Here is a 23326-nt window from a genome sequence, read left to right as displayed (position 1 = left end):
GGTGTATGAAATGACATCTCTGCCAACACGAGCGAGTGACTTCCACCTAAGGCATTTCTTCTGGAGCCACCTCTGCCGCCACTTCCTGAGTGGGTTTGTCCACGGGCTGGCTGTCCTGGGTGGGTTTGTCCACGGGCTGGCTGTCCTGGGTGGGTTTGTCCGTGGGCTGGCTGTCCTGGGTGGGGGCCGCGCTGTGGCCGGGCTTGTGGCCCTCGTGGGCGCTGTGGCTGCTGGCGCTGCCGAGGCGTGTGGAGGCCACCACGGCTTTCACTGCAGCCTGGGAGAGAGGGGACCAAGCAAACATTCCTTAGGGAACATGGCCCATGGGCACTCAGCACTGCCCCAACAGCAGCAACTGCATTCAGTCTTCCTGGGAATATCACCTTTGGATACCTGCCTGGGGCTAGGCAGATTTAGAAAGCCACCTGGAATACTAGATTGAGGTTTAAAATTGCTGCTTTCACAAGGTTACATGTTGGGTGACATGAACACAACCTTTTTACTTTTTTTCAGCTATACCCTGGATTTTTTGGTTCTTTTTTTCTTTTTTTTTTTTTTTTTTTAGAAATTACTTCAGGTGTCCCATGTTGAAGTAGATGACAAAAAAGAAAGTCATCATCTTCTGTCATAATAATAAAAACAGTATTGTCACTGATTATTCCATGAAAATTTCACAAAGGAACACAATATTTATCACTATTGCACTGTTGCATATTCCAAGTGCAATGTTGTGCAGCAGATGGGCAACTTCCTAAGTATAGGCATATGAAATACACACTAGGAGGAGGATTTCATGTCACATGAAATATCACAAAATGAAGGCACACATGAGGACAGTTATACTAGCCCTTGCCTTGGACAGTTTTATTGCCTGAAAAAAACCAGACATACAGAGGTGAGGAAAATAAATATTAATTTCTGTGTGCGACAGCTTAAGCTATTTTTGAGCTTTTGCTTAGACATCAAAGAAGTGGGTCTGCAGGGAGAGATTAAGAACATAGCAAGTTTTGTGGATTCTTTTGAGAGATAATCACACACACACACCCAAAAAAAACCCCAAAAACACACACACAAAAAAGAAACAAACAAAAAACTCCCAGGAACAAATAAAAAGGAAAAAAAGATTTTAATGAAAAGCAGATAACATAAACGTTGTCAATAAAAAGAATCAGCTACAAGAGATTATGAAGAAATAATATAAGGGATAAACCAAAGAAATAGACAAAAATTTTGAGAGAGTAGACCTTAAAGGAAAAATCACAGACATCCACATTAGTGGTGAGAGGACTTTGGAAAACTGATTACAAACAGAAGAAGCCACTCAATGATACTATAATTTCTAAACGCACTTCAGTGTAATTTAGTGTGTAATTTAGTCTCACAAGCAGTGTTGGATGTTTATGAAACAAATTCAACACAGCCTATGATATAGGCTGTGACATTTGATGTTTGATATTTGATATATGATATTTACTAATACCAAATCCTGACTGAGACCTTTAGAGTTACTCTTTAAAATTTATCTTTACCTAAAGAAAGCCTGCTGATAGACTTTTATGCTGGGAAAGAGGAAATAATTACACATTATTCTTACTAACAAAACAACAGCTGAAGGATGTACTCACTACTTTGATGTCTGCTTTGGTTTTATTTTTTTGACCAGGAGTTAATTGTCAAAAAATTTATTGTTTCTTTTACAGATATATTTGTGGAAAATTATTAACTCTACAAGAACTGCCAGCTTCAATCAATCCTCTTAATAATTGGAGATTTGGTCATTTAACAGAGAAGAAGTGAAGAAATAAACTTATAAAAAGTGATAGCTTATAATCACAAAAGAATGAATTGATTAACTGCAGGGGTCTAAATAAAAAGAGCTTCAAAAATATCTCTGGTGTAAAAATATAAAGAAAAACAAAATCAAAATGTCAATGTGACTTCCTCTGAGAACTTTGTAAATGACAAAGCAAATTTCTTTGCCCTGTACAGATTCTCTTCTACAGTTCTCTACTGAAAAAATAGCAAAGCCGAAATTAAGGCTCAGTTTTTTGTGAATTGATTTTTCTATGGAATTTACTAAAGCTCTCAGTTAAGTTGCTTTTTACTCTTATTCCCCAAGGCTACAAGGGCAGCTTCACTGTAGCTGTTGCTAACAACTCCTGTGTTGAGGTATCCCTGGAATTATCTCCTGATAACATGAAAATTTTAAAAACTAAAAAATGGATTAGGGGAGAAGAAAGTTTCCTGATACTATGTTAGTCAGGTGCCCAGTTGCCTGCTATTTGAATCTAAAGATATTTCCCTGCTTCTTCCAATGGCAGATATGTAGACTGGATGGTAAAGGAGCATCCTGGGGATATTTTGTGGCCTACACATCTGAAATGAGTATAAGGATGGTTTAAACCTCCTGCTTTGTATTGATAGGTACGAGTAGGTTGGGGATCAAAATATGCTTTAATATTCTCTTAAACTATTTTTCTTTTAGCTTGATGGATGCTCATTAAAAAATTACTCAGTATGCTGTTCTTTCTGATCAGTATTCTAAGGATGCACCAGCAATACAGGACAGATGGGTGGACAGAAGCAAGACAGGAAGAAGGGAAAAAAAGATGGAAAGCAAGGATTTTGTGAAAGGTGTGTACATCCTCAGCAGTCCTGTCTGTGTAGAGAAAGTTTTCAATCAACTTCACCCATTTTTGTTTTGGCTTCAGTCATTGACTGAATCAGCTTCAAACTTCTTCAATCTTCATCAGACATCTTAAATAAAAAGCTTCCATAACACCATGGAATATTGTCCTCAAAAATGTGCAAGGTTTCTGCAAGGCTACTAATTTAATTGTGTGCTTTCATAGCCAAAACAGAGACAATGAGCAGAGACTTGCCTTAAGTTTACGCCGGGCATTGAATTCTTGAAGTTTCTTTTGTGCGTTGTCCATATGTGCAAAGTTTATTGCCTTCCCTGTGACCCATGGGTGCTGCAAAGCCTGTAGAGTGGTGAGGCGTTTCTTGGGGTCTAAAACAATCAACTTTTTAACCTGAATCACAAGCAAGAAATACAAAAGACTGTCAACATTATTCTTCATTCAAATTTACCTAGATTTGCATTTGGGGGCTCTAGCCTTGGTTTGGAGAACACCTTAGGTGAGACAGTCTAAGAAACCAACAAGAATTTTCATTTGTGTCTTTGCAAGTATTTTACTTCAGGCATTTCTTGGTCCTCCATAAATAACATCTGATTAAGACAGCCACTAAGGGGGAAGAGAAAAGAGAAAGTATCAGCTGGTTACCAACATATTAAGGGTATGTACCAATGCAGCTGACCTGTATCTATCATAGGCTCTTTCATGTCTGACTTGTCACAAAAACCCTAAGAGATTCTCAAAGTCTCTGAGCAGTATCTCTTCTTTAGAATTTGGACAAGTTTTAAAGTGGATTAGAAGGTTTAAATTATGTGCATGCAGCTTCTGCACACTTGTACCATGCAGTCCCTGTCATGTATATCACAAAGGAAATTTTTCTTTCAGTCACTGAAAAACCTTATGTGCACATAAAAAAAAAAACATTGTTTTCTGTCTTAGCCCACTCTGAAACTAATGCTGTTTACACCATTCCTTCTATCACCAAAGCCAGAAAACCTGGACTTCTACAAATATGACAGTAGGATATTTTTGGGAAAAGGCACTGCAAACATACCCCTGGGACTGGAGATGGTCCTGCTGTATACAAAGTGTGTCCAGTCAAGTGACATTCCATGAGTTTTACTGTATCTCTGGACAAGTGGAGTTTTAAAAAAAGAAGACAGGTGAGGATGGAGTAACAAAGTACACAGATGGCACTCTGCAGAGCCACACTTACCCAGCTCTCCTGACTACAGACCCTCTTGGAGCAGTGCAAGTGATGGCATGGGCTCCACTGATCCTATGTGCCCAGGGGTGAGGGAAAACTTCCTTTAGTGTTCTCTGAAATCTCTCTACAAATAGCTTTTAAACAAAATTTCTTCCCTGAAGTGCATGCAGAAGAACAGGAATTGTGGTGAATACTGGTTGTGTCTCCAACAAAGACCTGGAGTTAAACAAATCACTTCAGCTGAACACTGAACTGCCCACAACATGGGTTTGGAGAGTCATGGTCATCATTATCTACAATTTCCTATGCAATGTTCAAACCTGAAAGTTTGAGCTTTACTTTACTAAAACAGTATGGAGTGGATTGGACAAAAGCTTTACCTGCTGTTGATCTGGCATTAAATTATATTTATTTAGCCTTAGAAAAACTTCACATCTCATAAAACACCAAAAAAGTACTTTGAACTTCTACAGTACTTCTATTTGAAATATCTTGAAGTACTTTACTAACACCAATGACATAGTATTTTGTGACACAGTTTGTATAAGTATATAGGGAACACAGCACTTGTGTTTTCAGTGCTTATGAAATAACTGAATGATGCAAGTTATTATTGACAAAAGTCAGACTCAAGCATAGCTATCTTTGCAGATCAGTGTCTCCTGGATCCAAATTATTTTATGCACTAATAAAAGAATACAGTGCAGATAGCATGCCAGCCCTTGCATTTTGCTAATGGAGCATATTTAAAAGTAGTAAGTCTTTCCTCACCTACCAAAAAAACCCAAACTTTAATGGACAGAAAAAAATATGCCAAAAAAAGCAGTGGGAGGAAAGTTTCATTCCTTTTTATATTCTTCCCCAAAATGCAGGCTTGAAAACTGCATTTTTTGAAAAAAGAAGGGCTTTTTTCTACATTCCCCTGAAGGTGTTTGCCTGGAGAAGATGAATGGTGAAACACTTCAGAGCTGGAAGGAAAGGCAGGCATACATGAACACTGTGACAGCTGCTGACAATCTATGGCTTGCTTCACAGAAGAACCTGAATATCCATGTTCTGAGTGCAAAATTACAGCACTGGACTAACAGGGAATATTAACAACACCACAATATAGCAAAGACAAGAGGAAACAATTATGAACAATTAATTAACCAATTATTCTGTCCCCACACCAAAATGGACTCTTTCTCAGTGGCAAAAATACTAAATACACCAGTCTCATTTTTGCTTTACTTACTAAATCCTTGGCATTCAGAGACACATCATCCCACCAGGGGGACACAAAGTCATATTCACAGCTCAGGATTCTCTTAAACATATACTGATCTCCCCTTTCATCATAAAATGGTTCAAAGCCACAAAGTCTGAAAGGATAAAAAAGAAATTAATTTATCAAATTTTAATTACTCTTGGGTTGTTAGAAACAATTCATGGTAGTATTTTTCCCTACTCTGTGTCCTGTAGATCACTTTGGGAAACCAGACCTCGATGTACTCATGAACTTCTAATTCTACAGAGCAGAGAGAAATATGGTCATAAGTATTCTTAAGCACTGGGAAAGGCTTTTCTAATTGTATTTTTTTCTATTTTCATGTGTTTAATTGGAACTATTAAAATAGGATCATAGAGGATCATTTATCAGAATCCCTGTAACTCTTGCCAGAGGAGTAGGAATTAGCTGAGGAAACTAATCTTACACGTGAAGTTAAAGTTTTTGTATCTTCAATTAGGAATGATTTTTAGACATGTTGATCCCTGTACATTTTTCCATCCTATCAGCCACAACATGTAAAAACCTTTGGTAAGTTTTCATGATCAGGCCTCATCTTTACTTAGGTAACCTACATACACTCTAGAAGTCTTGTGATCTCACTAATGACTGCATTTATAAATATATTGTATAATACAGATCCTAGCAGAGATCCACATTGCTGGCCTCAGGGAAAGCAGACTCATAGATGTGGTTTCCATTTGTATCATGTCCTTTTTTTTATCGCTTCACTGCACTTTAATCACGCCTGCACACATAATCAGATTTTTTTAAAGTGAATTTCCTATTCAGCCAGTATGTGATCTGAGCTTAAGAGAGAAAGGCTATCTCCTCCCCTGCCTCCAGAAAATGCAACAGCAGTAAGATGATGAGAGGAAAACAACAGCAGATCATAATGATCAAGACCAGAAAAAATATAGAAAAGCCCTACATTTTAACTTCTTTTTGTATTTTTAAACACAATGTGGTTACTGTTATGAAAAAGGAGGCTGAGGTTCAAGGAAAAAATGTGGGTTTGGGAGTGGTGCATAACCGTAGGTTGAACAGCTGCATCACATTCCACTGCTGAAGGGAAGAAACACCTCATTGCAAGAACATTCTGGGCATATTATTTTTCCAAGTCTGGCAAAGGTGTATTAAAACACAAGGATCCAGCCTCCCAGCCTTGTGCTTCAGCAGGTGGTAGCCAGGCAGAGGCACTCTGCTGCTCCCCTCCTGTTTGCTGCCTCTCCCATTACCATTTCTGGGTTTGCAGCAGGTCCCTGCTGTCCCCATGGAACACCCCTGAGCTCCCCTCACTGGCTCCGCCCAAACTGTTTATTCGACCTGGGTCACCAATGGCAGTAAGAACCTGCTTAAGTCTTGCTGTGATTGTGTTGGAAGCCTCCTAAGTGAGCTTTCTGTTTTCACTGTAACTCACTACTATCACCTATTGCTTTCCTACTAACAATTTCAATAGATATGCTTCTACTTAAAAATCCATTTCAGCAGACAGAGTTTTTGGGGTTTTTTTTGCTACATGCCAAAATAGATGAGTAAACATAGAGGTGTTATTTTAAATTAGATTAATTGAATCAGTGCAAAACCTGGTGTGGCTGCTCTTGATTTTATATTATTTTGAAATAACATTTTATTTTTGTGATTCAGTTTAAATCAGTTACCTACAAATAAAGGAAAAGTCAATGTAAAGAGCTTAAAAAACAACTAAAATGACCAGATGGGGTCTTGTGTCCTTTTAAGTAACTTAGTAAAGTAACTCCTTTAATTAAATCCATGCAATTTTGACTACAGGCAAAGACTCTGTATTTTTTGACCACTGTCTGCATCTCAAACATGCAGAAGGATTTCTACCTGCTTTAGGAATACAAAAAGGACTGTTCCTCTTGACTTTTAAAACTACACATGTGGCTTCCCTTGAATTATGATAGTTACCACCAACAGGTCTTAATATAATTTGGGTCAGTAAAAACTGTCTGTCAAAATATGTCAGGTTTTTTTTTAATCAAATAGTAAGGCCACTTTGGTTAATGGCAAGATACAGTTTTATGCCAATCTTCTATAGTGTGATTGTTAACTCTTACATACACTCCATTTTGCGTGGACATACAGGAATGTTGGGGTTCTTATTGTCTCTATGTAAGTGGGTTTCCTTTACTCAACTATGAGACTGAGACACGCAACATTGTCCTCTGGGCTCCAGGATTAATGATTTAGTAATTTTACATGTACCTTTCTGGTCTCAGTTTCTAATCCATCAGACATATTGATTCACAAAGCTTTATGCACAATAGAAGAGTTAAAAGGTGGAGTACTGTTAAAGCTAAATGGAAGAGACAACCAGGTGGATTTTTGCATCTTGTTCCTGCAGATCAAATTGGGTTTTGAGGTGGGAGTAGGACAGGACTAGAAGGAGGAAGAATGGAAGAGTATCTACAGTCATGCAGCCTCATCTAGGGCAGGAACTCACACACTTGTATTTATGCACACACAGAAGGTTTTGGGAAGTTGCATATGGAAAATGCTGTGCCAGATATTTAGATAGGAGCTATCTGGAGTTTGTTGAAGCTTGCTTACACTTAAAAGTAAGTTCTGCTTAAGGCAGGCTCTTAGTTTGAAGTGCAGTAACTTCATTAGGCCTTGAGTAACTAGGAAAGGCCATAACTCAATCTAGGTGGCATTGTAAAAGGACAACAAAAGTCAGCTCTCCAGTCTTAGGGATCATCTTGCTGTCTTGCTGGCAAGTTTCATATCTTTCTGTCATCAGCGGAAACCTTAGAAGTGACAAGAAATGAGCACCTGGCAGGCAATATCTGAGACATGATTTTCAACACAAGGTCTGGATCTTGAACCAGACCATGACACCAAGACACACATTTAAAAGGAGCAAATAACAAAATGACAAATAGGAATATTGTAGCCTATTATTTACAGGTACCCAAAAGGAGACCTTTGAATTATTTGAAACTTATGTGCAGAAGAAAAGATGAATGTATTCTGACATTACTATCAGAGTGTTTATATATCCTTACATGGACTTTTAGTATAAACTCTAGCGAATATATTTTTTTTCTTTGCAAAATATAAAAATAACTGTGTTATTCCACACTGTACTTGCTGGACATAGCAAGTAGTAGGGGAGGGATAATGGCCCACATGTATAAAATCCTCCATATCTTTAAGTTACATGTGTAAAATGTCATTTTCTTCCCACAAAATCATCCTAGAAGTATTGTATATAACTACACAACCCAGCTAAGCATTGTCATTGCCAAGGGTCTAAATTTAGTCTCATAATTATTCTCCCATAAAGAAGTCAATACATCATATGCAATTTTCCTTCTCAATAATCTTCCTTTGAAGGATTCAATCAATACAATAAAGTAATTATAATTCTTACCAATTGAATCATGACTAACCACAATAAGAGTTAGACACAAATGCCTACTTAAACACAAGTGTTTGGAACTTTTGGTCTATACTTATTCACATTAGTAGCATGATTCTGCATGGGTAGGTCTGCTGCTGTTCAGGAAGAAGTGTTATATTTATCAAATATTTAGACTGAGTGTTTTGCCATGTTCTTCTAGGATATGACTTCAGTAAGGTTAGGAACGTAATAATTAAAGTTCAGGATCTTGTCTTTTCCAATGGCACAGTTCATAGTGTAATGAAATCCTGTGGGTGCTAGAAAGAGAACCTCTCTCTATGACTGTTTGCACTTACAGGATGTAGGTGATAATCCCCAGTGACCACATGTCCACCTCAGGGCCATAGGCACATCCCCGTAGTATCTCTGGTGCTGCAGAGGACAAAACACTTTTCAGTAACACAAAAGTTGAGTGAAGAAATAACAGTCACAAAAACAATTGAAGTCCATGCACAGTTGTGTGCAGAGTTTTATAAAAAATTAGGACTGCCCATTTAAGCCCTTAATTAGGCAAATGTGTCCCTTCACTGAATATAAAACAAGAGAAGTCATGCCCAAGCAGAGCCAGAATAAAATGAGAAGTGTACTTTGGTTTCAAATTGTTTTTTATGTTTGTGGAAGGAACGACAGAAAGCTACAGCTGCACTGGAGCTACAGTGTGACCAAGAAGGAGGTGCTTTAACTTCAGTATTTTACTTAGTGTTTTTATAAATACATCAGCAACAAAAATGGGGCCAATGAAAATCTCCATCCTTGACTGGATGCAGAGGCAAACACTGGAACCAAGGATGAGGAAAAGGCTCAGATGCCTTCTTTGCCTCAGTCCTCAACAGTAAGGCCTGTTTATCCGCAAGGAACCAGCCCCAGCTGGCAGCCAGGGACAGAGAGCAGAACAGAACCTGTGCAATCCAGGAGGAGGGAGGCAGTGACCTGCTGAGCCACTTAGACACTCACAAGTTCATGGCACCAGGTGGGATTCATCCAAGGGTGCTGAGGGAGCTGGAGAAGGAGCTTGCCAAGCTGCTCTGCATCACTGATCATCAGTCCTATCTAACTGGGAAGGTCCCAGATGATTTGGAGGCTGGCTAATGTGATGTCAGTCCACAAGAAGGGCAGGAAAATGGATGCAGGGAAGTACAGGCCTGTGAGGCACAGTACAGGTCTGAAGTACAGGCCTCAGTGCCAGGGAAGATGATGGAGAAGATCATCTTGGATGTGATCACATGGCAAATACAGTACAGGGGATCAGGCACAGCCAGCAGGGGTTCAGGAATGGCACATCCTGCCTGACCAACCTGATCTCCTTTCATGAGCAGCTGATCCACCTGACAGTTGAGGGGAGGGCTGTGGGTGTTGTCTATGGGGACTCTAGCAGTCTTTGGCACCATCTGCCACAACATTCTCCTGGAGAAACTGGCTGCTCATGGTGTGGACAGCTGTGGTGTCACTGACTGGATGAAAAACTCTCTGGACATCTGGACACTGGGAGTGGTCATGAGTGGAGTTACATCCAGCTGGTGGCTAGGAGTTTCCCAGGGTCCAGTGTCGGGACCAGTCCTGTTTTACATCTTTATCGTGGTCTGGATGAGGCTATCCTAAGTCAGTTTGCAGATGACATCAGTGGGCACTAGGAAAGCTGTACAGAGGGATGTGGACAGGTTGGATCCATGAGACAAGGCCAATGGCATGAGTTTCAATGAGATTGAATGTCAGCCCTGCCTTGGGCCACAACAACCCCCTGCAGTGCTACAGGCTGGGAGCAGAGCATTTGGAAAATTGCTCAGTAGGAAAGGAGCTGGGAGTGCTGGTTGACAGTAGCTGAACATGAGCCAGCTGTGTCCAGGTGGCCAAGAAGACCAAGGACATCCTGACCTTGTTGTGTCAGCAACAGTGGGGCAGTGACCATCCCCCCTGTGCTGGGCACCAGTGAGTCACACATCAAATATTGTGTCCAGTTTGGCACTTCTTACAACCAGGAGGACCTTGAGGGACTGGAGCCTGTCTAGAGAAGGACAAAGAAACTGGTGAAGGTAGAGAATAAATCCTAAGAGGAGCAGCTGAGAGAAGTGTGAGTGTTTAGCCTGGACAAGAGGAGGCTCAGGGAGTCTCTACAACTACCTGGGTGGAGGTGGTAGTGGAGTGAGGGTTGGCTTCCCCTCCCATGTAAGCATGAGAGGTCAAGAGAAAATGGCTCAAGCTTCACTAGGGGAGGTTCAGGTTGGATATTTGGAAGGATTTTCTCACAGGAAGGGTGGTTAAGCATTGGAACAGGATGCCCAGGGAGATGGTGGAGTCATCTTCCCTGGAGGTATTCAAGAAACGACTAGACATGGCCCACAGTTAGCATGGTGGTGTGCTGTCAAAGCTTGGACTTGACAATCTTGGAGGTCTTTTCCAACCTGAATGGTTCTATGAGTCTATTTGCTTGGCACTTTTATTTAGGCTTTATTTTTGATATTCTGTTTTCATTGTAAGGAAAGACAGACCATTTCCAGCAGTTGGTTCTGCTGCTGTGAGGAGCAGACGGAAAGGCCAGGCAGTTTTGGGGAACTCCAGCTCTGCAAAAGTAAAGGGGAGTCAATGTTTGCCTAAGCAGCTTGACAGGCACAGCTTGAGGACCCTGGTCCCACTGGATCTGTGATGCACATAGGATGGCTGCCACATTTCTGGAGCACAGTGGGCTGGCTGTACCTACAAACATCAATGCAATCTTTTCTCCTTCCCACACTACACTTGCACAGCCATGAACAGAAGGACTTTTTGTATTTTTTAAGATTTCCAGAAGTTTGCTTTTGTTGAATGGAATTGTCTGACACATTGGTGTTAGTTTAGAGGTTGCCTCTAACAGACTGATCATGAATCATTGCTTTGCACTGGCTTGATTTTTTGTGCTACTCTCAGAAAACACATATGCTCTTCTTGTTAAGTTCACTGAAGGCACAACATTGCAGCAAACCAAGTTCTCTGTGATCATCTTCTTGCTTTCCGTCCTCTGCATCAATCTGTACATCCCAAGGACTACAGATTCTCAAGTCTTGATGCCAAAGTATTCAGACTACAGTATGTGTTTTTTGTTGCTGTGTCCTTTCTGGAGAAGCCGCTGATAGATGGGTGGGCAGGATGTGGGAGCTGGCAGCCTGGAACCATCAATTATTCATAGTTTAATTTGGCATTTAAACAGTATTTCTCCTGGGTTTCCTCCAATTCTGGAAAGTAATGCTTGAATATTTTCTGGTCACCAGGATTTCTGCACAGTCAGTTGACTTGAATTGTAAATCAAGGATTGCTATAGGCACATAACTATAGGCATAAAGCTCCTTTCTTCCCTTCCCTGCATAAATATTCAGCCTCAATCCTTCCTACCAAGTCAACATAACTCTGAGGGCTCTTCTACAGGAATGAGCCTTATGCTGTTTTTACGAAGTATATGGTGATGGGCATAAAAGCACTAAGCTCTAACTATGGACGTGTGACACTGGTAGTATAACTGTCACAAGAGAGGACAACCAGAACATTAACAGCTAATATGTGAAACACAGTTTTATGAAACTAACTGGGCTGGAATTAAATGCTGCTCTGAAACAGACTTGGTATGTGTGTGTGCCTTGCAGGCAATGTCATACAATGGAGAGTGACAATGTCACCTGAATGCCATTATAGGCTGTTCTATGAGGTAACAGAGTGATCTCACCATCTTCTCCAGTGTCCTCTTTCCTTGGCATCTACAGTCATAAATGCAAATATAAGTAACAAAACAACATACCACAGTACCCTGGAGTTCCACAAACTGTCTTCATGGTCACATGATCTTCCACAATCTTGGAAAGTCCAAAGTCAGCTGTTAAGATGGTTTGGGAATATTAATGTTCTTACTCCCTGTAATAATGTGGGTTTTTATATTGTATATGCAATTAAATAAACATTCATACGTTAAATGAATGGTATTGACATTTCCATAGGTAAGCATTGATTTAATGCATCTACCCATGCTGCAATCCAGAGGCAAAATTTGCTGTAAAAATGAGTATTCCTGGCTCTTGCTTGACAGAAATGTAGCTTGTATTTTATTCTGAAAACTGCACAAAGCCAGTGCAGTGGGAGGCCTAAGGGCATACAAGCAGAGATTCAAAAATATATTTTAGGTATATATTCAGTTCCCACTCTGTGAGTAATTCAATAAAATTATCAGAACTATTTTGGGTTGCTTTTTTAGTCAAGGGTCAAAGTATGTAGTCTCTGCAAGACAAAATCTCAGCAATATTTTGATAGAAGCCTTTTAGAGGCACAGAGATGATGATAAAAGAAGTATTGATCATCCTTTCTCCAATGTTCCACTCTGAATTACTATTCACAGAGCAAGGGCCTTTGTGACAATACACACTGTACTTGCATGACTCCTTCATAAAAGTAATAAAAATTGAAGTGTTCACAACTCTTTTTTCACTGAGAATAAACTAAGTTTATTCAAACGGACTTATTCTTAGGTGATGAAAATCACCTTGGCCTTAAGAGCGCAAAATAAAGGACTTGATTTTGTTTATTTAGACTGAATATAAAAGGGAATGTTTTAACTCAAGATCAGGATGAAAATAGGTCACTTTTTTCCTAAAGGGCTATCCTTTTTGCATTATAATTTATCTAACTAGAAATAAAGTTTACTTTTATAGACACAGCCACTCGTTGTAAATTTGACTTCAATTTAAATAAGGCAATTACCTTACCAGGAAGATGAAGAATCATGGCATTTAGGAAATGTTTCAAAAGCCCTACACACTCTGGACATCAAACCAAAGCCACTGGTGTTACATTAAATTATCAAGTTTGGAGCCTTTCCAGGAAAGATAAGTAGGATAAGATATAAAGTACAATACCATCACCCTGAGAACCAAGAATGTTCCTAGAAATTTATACAAAATTGCTTGAGGCCACTTCATGGAAATTTGGCTTCAGAAAACCATGACAAACACCATCCTGATGACTGTGGAAACACTCACTCCTAAAGGAGCACCAGGTGGTATTTTCAAACTTAGAGAAGGATGCTCCTTGCTCAAGCAAAAAACTAGGCATGCCCAACATTTTTGGAGGTTATACCCTTTGGAAGTGTCTGCATCTCCAACAGAACTGGCACAATACATTCCTGAATAGGAGAGCCTTGCTCCTCCTTGCCCCCTCTGTGGTGCTGACCATGCTTCAGAGAGCTCCTCTGTGCTCTTTGCAAAGATCTCTGCATGTCCCTCAAACCTGCCTTCAAAACAGAAGCCAGCCTTGCTCAGTTTGCTTTCTGCCACTTATCTGCACATTTTTATTTTCACACTAGTATATCTTTCCTCTTAAGGTACCAGCTTAACAGAAAAAAGGGGCATAAAAGTGGTGCACAGACCTTTATGCTGTTCTCATTGTTCTTCTTGTTCCCAGTGCTTTAATCTCTGCCACTTTCCACATGATTTTGGCAATGAATTCTGTAAGCAAGCATCTAGTTTTGCATTGGTTTTGAAACTATCATTAACAGCTGTGCTGCTGAAGAAACATGCTGTTCATTAAGGACTGGCTTCAAATAGGGTGATCGTGAGATGTATATACTCCAAACATCAGTTAGCACATATTACTGATGCAAAGGCATCAGGGAAGCAGACATTTAATGCTGCTCACCAATTTTTAATGGTGCATCTGGTGCTGGTGTTGCATAGAGTAGATTTTCTGGCTTCAAGTCTCGATGCACGATCCCATTTGCATGCAGATACTAAGAAAGAGAAAGTCAAAGCATGTAAGTGAGAACGGTCAATCATGAGTTGATGTCTTTCTCTATAGCTGCAGATTAATATTTGATCTCTGTGTGACACAGAGTTACTTCACTAATTTTCAACAGCTCTTTTCTCTGCAAACTTGCTGAGCATAGGATCCTTGGATTCATACTGTAATCTGGATAGGAAAATAAAATTTGGGAAGGCAAAGATAACATCATGTTAATTTGGGAACAAAATCAGAAAGTATCCTTGAATTTTAATAAAGCAGTAGCTCCTAAGAAGCAATCTGATAGATGATGGGATGCCAAAATCTGTCCCAGAGGAAGGTAGTTTCTGCACATTATAACATTCTGTGAGAGAGGAAAATGGTCACATAACTATTAAACAATTAAATAGACGTATTTGAGTAGAAAGGATGCAGTAGGTGTCCTGGGCCAACTACAATGCTTGGGGTCCCTTGGTGCAGATTCTTACAAGTTTTAAAACCACTCAACTGGAAAGTTCCAAAAATCCATCTGTCTTGCCAAAGTACATGCAGTACATGCAAATCCACTCACTATTGAATTCTTGCCATGCACTAATGGAAAGAAAAATTTCTAGTATATATGGCTTCCACTTATATTGCTATGGACAGAAATTGAAAAAATATAATATACAATATACTGATAGACAAAAAAGGATAAACTAGTGAGAGAAAATCTGTATTTATTGTTGATAAAATATTCACACAAAACTCTGAAGTCTTAGAAGACAGTTGCTGAAGGGTAGAATCACATTATCTTATTCAAAAGTCTCCTGTTCTACATTTTAGTAGCATCTCCCTCAGCTATGTTTTCACTACCAAAAAATCCCAGTCGCTGTGCATATTTATGCAGGAAATGACAAATGGTTGAATATTCACCTAGACTACACAGCTATAATAATGTACACTTGAGTTAGCATCTGAGGTGAATTCTTGACTGTGTATTTCATTGTAATTTTAATTCCTATAAATTGCCAATGATTAAATATCATTAAGAAGGAATACATTGCGCTGTCCTTGGGCATTGTTTTAGTGACACTGTGTGCTTTTCACCAGTGTTTTCTCACAGTGCAATAAGTGTTCTTTATTGACTTTCTCTGCAATCCTAAAGACACAGGATTTGTCATGATGTGACTTTTAGAGATCAGTCAAAGACTCTCCCCTTACTTCACAATGAAATTTAAGTGTTTGCTCCAGCTGTTTTCCACAGTGAAGTAACTAATCAATTATCCAAGGTAAAAACAGCCAACAACATATGGAAACTGATGGATAGTACACTGCTACATCATTTAATACAGCCACATCTGCATGCCTGCAAACAATCATGTTCACCATCCACAGAAATTTATCTTCATCATGCCAGACATAACTGTAGCAAAAATGCTCCCACAGCATAGCAGTGATGTGTTTGACATGCAGAGGTGCTACCAAAAGCCATCAGACTGGAGTGGACAGAAAAAGATGTCTAAACTGATCTGTGTTCATGTGCTGAAAATCAGTTTAGCTGCCTCTGTAGGAGTGAGAAAGATCAAACATTTCACGATCACTTGATGGAAAACAGTCACTGTCAATTCATCTGCACAAAAAATCCTTGACCAAATTTATGCAGAAGAATGTTCCAGCCAAGTCTGCAGTCTTTAGCAGGTCCTCTTTACCACATGCCCATAATCCTAAAAACATTTTATGCTGTGAGACTGAAAACACAGAAATTTTCTTGTCTTTCCAGAAACACATTTTTGTGGGAGGGAATTTTGGGAAAAACTTTAGGAGAATCTGTTCAACTTTTCCTCCCTTTTAAGTCATAAAATGAGACTGGCTTGTGGGGCTCCTTCTCACACACAGCAAGAACCATAACTGAAAACATCTGCTAACCACTCCTGTGCCCTATGACTGACTGACTTTTTAACTAATTTGACTTGGAGTGTAAACCAGGTGGTTTTTTTTGTTACAAACTTACAAAACCCCAAGTAGGAAAATTTCTCTTGCTGTCCAGCCCACTATTTGCATAAAACTTACACATAAGGGTGCCCAACAAAAGAAAACTGCCTCAATAACTTAACCCATGTCTTTCAAAGATTGTCACTGCAATAATCAGAGCTCTCTCTCTCTCATGTACCCTCATCACAGCCCCTACACCTACTCTGTCTTCACCACACCTCCCCTTATCTTCCCAGCATTTAATCCAGAATTTCTGCTCTGACATAGTAACTCCTCTGACATCTATCTGCAGCCCACATAAATCCTGCCATGGTCACACCCTAAAATCAGTCCTTGCTGCTCTTTCCTCTCTCATCCTTTGTTTCTCTTGCTTGACTTCACATTTGGGCTGGGACAAGATGTGTTATGGCCAGGGATGCCTCATGCTGCCAGGTCCTGGGTTTAACAGCTACTGTTCGCAGCTTATATTTTCATAATACATTAAAATTCTTTGAGTATTGCCAATAGGGTCAATAGCTTTGTTGTGAACTAGCAGACAGAAGGGCAACATGGATTAAAAAAAACTCCAAAACCAACCTAACAGAAAAACTTCAGTGGTTTTATGGATATGGATACCCCATTCTTCATGGAAGTATTAGCTAGGCTTGTGGATCCCTAGGCCTCTGAGGGGACAGACATCTGGCTGGACTTTTGTAAAAGGTGTCTGCCTCCAAACAGCCTTGTCAATAAAGATCTCTAGCAGATGCAGTGACCTCCTGTCATCTAGCCTGGGCCACCTGTCACTCACAACCCCCTTGCAACACTGTCCCTTTTCAGCACTGCTCCCTTAGTTAGTAGATACCCCAGGACTCACCTATTTCCAAATTTTCATCAGTGCCATTCTTCTTATGTAGCATTAGAGCTCCAGGTATTGAAGGAATACTAATTGGTCTTCTAGAAATATGAACAGTATGAGCTAAAGCATCTTGGTTTAGAAACAGATTTCGTTAAATTAGCATAATCCACTTTGTATAACACTTGTCTCAATTTATGTGTGCTTTATTTTTATTGCTCTTGCTTTATTTCTCATATACCGATTTTAATAAAAGTTATGGTCCTTTGCATAACTTCAAAGTCTTTCCCAGTTTGTAGTACAGAGCTGGGCATTGTGCATTTCCATTGTAAGACAGGTGCTCTACTATTTATATGTCATGTCTCTTAATGACTAAGTTTTATGTTCAAATGAGAAGATCTGGGCCCAGGTATCATGCCAGAACGCGCTTTGCAAACCTAGGAATTACTGAATTACATCACTTTTCCCACATAAAAGATATGGACAAGACTTGGAAAATACTTTACTTCTATGACTGGATGTAGAGTTTGTAAATGCATAGCACTGCAGAACAGTTGAACATGGCATGCACTTTGAAATGTGATCATGATGTGGTACTCTCACTGTAGCTAAAATATTCAGTTTTCACTTTCTTCACATTTTCAATAGAGAATGGCAGCCAATAAAAAATCACGAAAAACTCTCAGATAATCTGGGAGAAAAGTTTTACAACAAAAGTTGAGTAGTACAGTTTTATTACTCTTTGATAAACTTTGAGGTCAGACTCATCATGACACTAGGTTGTGCTGAGTCCGATATACAGGTGCTGCTCTGCAGGACCTGCTTAAAATGAAGGCAGCCTTCATCTCAGCCTTTACTCCTGGGGTACACAACAGGAATTCATAAGTGAACAACTTCCATGACTTTAGCTACGACTGCAACAGAAAGAATTTGTTTTTCTTTTTTTTTTTATTCTTTCCCTTTAAGCTTTTTTTTCCAAAAAGCTCTCACTCTGCTGCATGAAAGTTTCTTTTGTTCTTTGTTTTGTTGTTTAATAATTCAAGCATCTATCTAACGTGAAAGATTTTATGACAAAAGGACAAACATAAACTGCTTAAAACTCTGTCCCTATCCCTTAATTTTATTTATGGTACCCATTACACAGAACTATAGAAAACTATGGCTGTAATGAACCTGAATGATCTATTCCTCTCTATGCTCCTTGGCAGCATCAATTACACCTACAACAGTTGTTTGTTCAATTTATTCCTGCAGACCTCTGCTATTAGAGACTTTACAATTTCCCCAAGCAATTTATTACAGGGCTGTGCTTTCCTGACTGTTACAAACTACTTCCCTGCAACTCACCTGAATTCTGACAAGAGCAGATGAAGACCATTTCTTTGTTTCCAATATATGGAAGAGGCAGAAAGTAGATTATCTCCTTGTTTTGCAAGAACCTTTTGAATGCTTGTTACCATGTACACATTTATTCTCCTCTCTAGGATTGCAGGATTTTGCTTGGTCAATCTTTTCTAGACTTGTGGTCATTCTTGTTTTCTCCTACAGGAAAGTGTCAACTTGCACTATTGTGTTGAAAATGCAAAAATGCATTCCAGTACTTGTGACCTGACAAATTTTATAGAAAGTATTAATAAATGTATTTGCCTTTTATTTCCAACATATACCACTCCTGTCTGCCTTATGATCCAGTGTAACCTCCAAGCTCTTTCTCTTCTGTCCTTGACTGAACAAAAAGGGCATTGAATGTTAGCAACTTTATTCTATCCCTAATCCTACTCTGCAGCATATTTGTAGCTTTCTCCAGTTTTATGGTTTGCAGAATTTTATAAGTGGACCTTCTATTCCATCATAAGATGTTACCAACAAAAAACACTAAAAAAGCAGAGCAGGCAAGGATTCTCCTGAACCTTCACTTTTGCTCTTTAGATATGCTGATACACATTCTCTCAGTAGAGACAACCAGTCTCTAACCAGCTTAAAGCCACATAACCTTGATAATGTTTCAATAATTTATTGTAAAACTGTCAGATGAGTCAAGTACCAAAAGCTTTATTTATGTCAAGTAGGTACAATACCTTCTGCTTCTCCCTCACTAACAATGTCTCTTACCATGCTTAGGAAAAAGTCAGATTGATTTGACATGGCTTGATCTGAACAAAATCCTGCCTTGCTGGTGACCTCCATGCGTTGTTATTCCCCAGGTGCCCCATATTCTTTTCTTCATTATTTACTTCAAATTTCTGGGAGGAGTGAAGTTAATTCCTTCCTTCTTCCTCTTGAAGTGAGTGCTGCATATATCTGCTTCACATCAGATGTGATTGCTATCTATTACATCTATTTTAGGTTTAAGTAGCTTGCTCTTTAACCATGGAGGTCACTGGGTGCAAAGAATTTTTAAAAATATCTGAATTATTTGAATACACTCTGAAGCTAGCTTTTAGTAATTTTTCTTATTGTAGGTTCATCCTTTACAACTTAGTCATGGCTATTAAATGTGCTAGACATCTGAGTATAGCTCAACATTTATGGAAACTAGCAGAAAAAAAAAAGACAGAAACAGTGCTTCCTTTTTCTAGACATCTTTCAATAGGTCTCCCTCACTTGTAGCACTTCTAATGGGGATGATTGAGCTTGCTACCCCTCTTGTTTCATTCTAGATGCATTCTCTTCTTCTGCCTTGGCGTTCCTGGCTTCAGCCTTTGAATTCCTCATGTTATTCAAACCCAGGCATGAAGACCCTGACTTGTTCTCTGCTTCCACACGTGCCTGTGTTTAACTCCAGGATGGGCTCTTCCTGAGCAGTGATCTTCATTCAAGGTGGCAGAGTTCTGTGTGCATTAGCAGTGGGGAGAAGTCTGTTGTCAGGTGTGGCTGGTGCAGTGGTTTCATTACAGCAATTTCTGTTCAGGATGCTGATAATGTGACAGCCATGATCATGAATACCACATTCACTCATGTTTTCAAAAGGAAAATTTCCACCAGTTTCATTGCTTGATAGAGTATATTTAGGACTTGCATGTTGAATTTATTACAAAACCGGGACAGTATGGTTTTGAACCAAAGTCAGCACTGGACATCTTCTGCTATAAATGCAGTCATTACATGCATAAGGAACTGAATTCAGGGACTTTTTTTGCTCTCTTTTCAGGAATGTCTAGACTTGTAATTAAGCTCTTTCTGTGGCCCTCACAAAAGCTGCACAAAAGAGTGTCATTGCATAATGAAAGCTACTGCACAGTAATTTGGTTTGATTACAGCCATATACTGCTTGAATAAGGCATGGTTAATTGGTGCAGATTTTGAATCAGTTAAGAGGAAGCTTAAATAAACTTTCAATAAACCAGAAGGATATTGGAGGAAAAAAAATCCTGTTTCCTAGTCCTAGGAAGGTGAGTGAGCTCACCTTATACAAGTAGAATGGGAAAGCCATTCTCTACATATGTGATGTCTAAAATCATAATTCAGCACAGACCTCACAGAGTACAGAGAAACATCCAAAATGCATCACTGAAAATGTACCTGGAATCCTACATTCCATGTTGGTGCAGACTTTGGAAAACAAGAAAAATGCATCTTGGGGGAATTGAGAGATATCTAAAATGTTAATGAGGACCTCTGCATTATTACAATCTCATGCATCTAGCCAGTTTGCAATTTATGAGTCCAACAAGAGCATAGAAGTTAAAGATTGATAAGAGGATATGGTATGTGACCTGAAGCTACTGTAGACTTATCCTAGGCCAAACCAGGCAGATCTTCTGCATCTCAGTTTCTACGTTTTTGAAACTGTTGAGGCATATAAACTGCACAGATGTCAGAGTGACAAGTGCAGAGGGAAATGGGGACATAATAATTTGGTTTTGAAACAGTGCTGTTACCACTGAATTCCATGTAAAATTCCCCTACTTCAAATTTGTCAGACTTTATTTAAAATATGTATAGTTATATAACAGCCTGTTCCTGTTCCATTTATCCCTTAGGCAGTGCATAACTTTAAATACAGAACAGGACCTGAAATCCTATATGCTTTGGCTTTGGAAATTGGATAGTTTTATTTGTGCTGATTATGGAAAAGTGCATTTATCTAACTCTGTTGCTTACATGGTAAAAACATTGTTTAGGGTTAATTTTTTTTCTGTACAAAATAGAACACAAGAATAGAAATAATTTTGAATATACAGGGATTGTTTTAAGAGGTGTTGAAGAAGTATATGTTAGAATTCCTGCTTAAAGAGCTTTAAAAAAACTCACCAAATAAAAACCCACCATCAGTGGTAATGTCAGAACCCAGCTCCACAGGCATCAGCAAGGCTTCAGTAATAAAGTGTGGATCAAGTTACAGTTATAGTCACATCCTTACCTCCTCTTTGCCACCATTCCTCTCTGGTAGTACCATTGGTTTTGAGACTGAATGAACCACCACCACCATGAAGAGGATCACTTTATCACCACAGCAGATGAAACCATTATCAATTTATTTTCTGGATGTATTATTTCAGCAAGTTATGGAATTCAGTGTCTGAGACTTAGAAAGGCCACAAATAATGAAAGCTCCTCTGAACATCTTGCTGTAATTTGATTCTTTGCATTTGTCTTGCTTTTACTGGTTGCTCTGGGAAGGAGGAGTATGCCATTATGTTTGCTACTTGAGAAACCAGCTTCCAAATATTTTCATAAAATATCCATTCATCTAGTCAGATTCATTTAACTGAATATTGTTTTAGTGGAACAAAGAATATTTGCCTTTGTACTTAGCATAAGTATGCACTAACACAACTAATCTGATTTATAATTTCAGATAATAAATCTTTGTATTATGAAAAGGAATTAAAAAATGCATCAGCATAGATGAATAAATCCAAATCTCATTATTTTCTTTGCTGATCTACGATATTCAGAGTTATGAGATAGGTCAGAAAGGAGGTTTTAAATTAAGCAGTTGGGTTATATAAAGTTTCAACTGCATTCCCCACAATTAATTTTCTTTTACATTTGGAAGCATTTTTATCTTTTTGAATATTCCAGCTTTTAGGGGAGTGAAGCAGCCTTAGGAATGACGACACTACACCAGGTGTGGTGACAGCAAATCATGTACAGTAATTTCTGTACAATCTGACATATGTAACACACACACCTTCCCACACAGCTCCCAAACAAGCAGGCTTTGTGCAGAGAGCTAACTGTCTGCAGTGGCATGAAGTTCTCCTCTTAAGCTGTAAGTAGGCCACAGCATCAGAGTAGCTAGAAGAGCTTTGATACAGTGGCTTTTTCCCTACATCCATCCAGAACAGCCACCCACCTGCAGAATTCAGAGAAGAATTAAGAAGAATTAACATACCTTTGCCATGTTGCTCGCACAGCCACTCTGCCTAATTTTCTTTTTTTGTTGTTTTGGGGGGTTTGTTGTTGTTGTTTTTTTGAGTTTTGGGGTTTTTTGTTTGGTAGTTTTGTTGGTGGTTTAGGATTTATTTTTTTTTGTTCTGCATGTCTGGGGTACGGAAGACAAAGATATGCATCTTCTCCTGCAATTGCCCAGACCCCTCATGCAGGAAAATCTTACCACTGCAGTCTCCACACAGACTGGGCACCTTCCCAGTGCCTGCCGCTGTCCAGCAGCATATGGAAAAGGTGAAGAATGTAGTTTGTTTTGGGAAAACTCAGTGATTTATGGTGAAATTTAAAAGAGTTATTGTAACAGATGTAGCGTAATGCCACAAAATTGCAGTGGGCAGAGCTTTCTGAACGGCTGTGACTCGATCTGTCAGACCTGATGAGGTACAGTACACTCCTTTGTGAGGTGCAAAAGAAACCCAGGAAAGCTAAACTCCCCCAAAACAGAACCCTTCTTAAAGCAAAAGCCAAAACCTCGCAGTGCAGTTCTTCCTTGGTATGAGCACCTATTTCCTCTACTGTTTTTTTCTGCTCACAGAACCTCTCTGCTAAACTTACTTAACTCAGCAAAGTTCTTAAAACCAACCCTTCACAGTGTGCTTACGTCTTATGGTTTGTACAGAGGTCAGAAGACAAAAAGCATCACAATCACATTGCATTCTACCACTTTGCTGTGCTGTCTTCACCATCTTTTACTTTATTGACCACTGTCACTTTATAAACTAACAAACAAACAAATTCCTAATAAGCAAAAGTTTTTAATTAATTTCAAGACATTAAAAATATTTAAATAGCATTAAAGATGGAATTATTTTAAGACCGACCTACAAAAAACAACCTAAAATACACTAAT

General features: G+C 39.1%; 1 protein-coding gene across 1 annotated transcript in view; it reads right to left on the bottom strand.

Moving 5' to 3' along the window:
• Positions 1 to 46: 46 nt before the first annotated feature.
• The window catches only part of CAMK4 (calcium/calmodulin dependent protein kinase IV), a 138111-nt gene continuing 114831 nt past the window's right edge, over positions 47 to 23326 (bottom strand). The window contains exons 6-11 of the mRNA XM_041399178.1: positions 14193 to 14283; positions 12307 to 12381; positions 8840 to 8915; positions 5084 to 5210; positions 2883 to 3035; positions 47 to 277 (exon numbers count right to left, since the gene is read on the bottom strand). Of these exons, the coding sequence (XP_041255112.1) occupies positions 47 to 277; positions 2883 to 3035; positions 5084 to 5210; positions 8840 to 8915; positions 12307 to 12381; positions 14193 to 14283 (753 nt within the window). The remainder of the gene's footprint in view (positions 278 to 2882; positions 3036 to 5083; positions 5211 to 8839; positions 8916 to 12306; positions 12382 to 14192; positions 14284 to 23326) is intronic.

Source organism: Onychostruthus taczanowskii, unplaced genomic scaffold (assembly GCF_017590055.1).
Source record: "Onychostruthus taczanowskii isolate IOZ18803 unplaced genomic scaffold, ASM1759005v1 scaffold158, whole genome shotgun sequence".
Classification (NCBI taxonomy): domain Eukaryota; kingdom Metazoa; phylum Chordata; class Aves; order Passeriformes; family Passeridae; genus Onychostruthus; species Onychostruthus taczanowskii.
The sequence above is the reverse complement of the archived record's forward strand: the minus strand, read 5'-3'. Positions and strand labels throughout refer to the sequence as shown.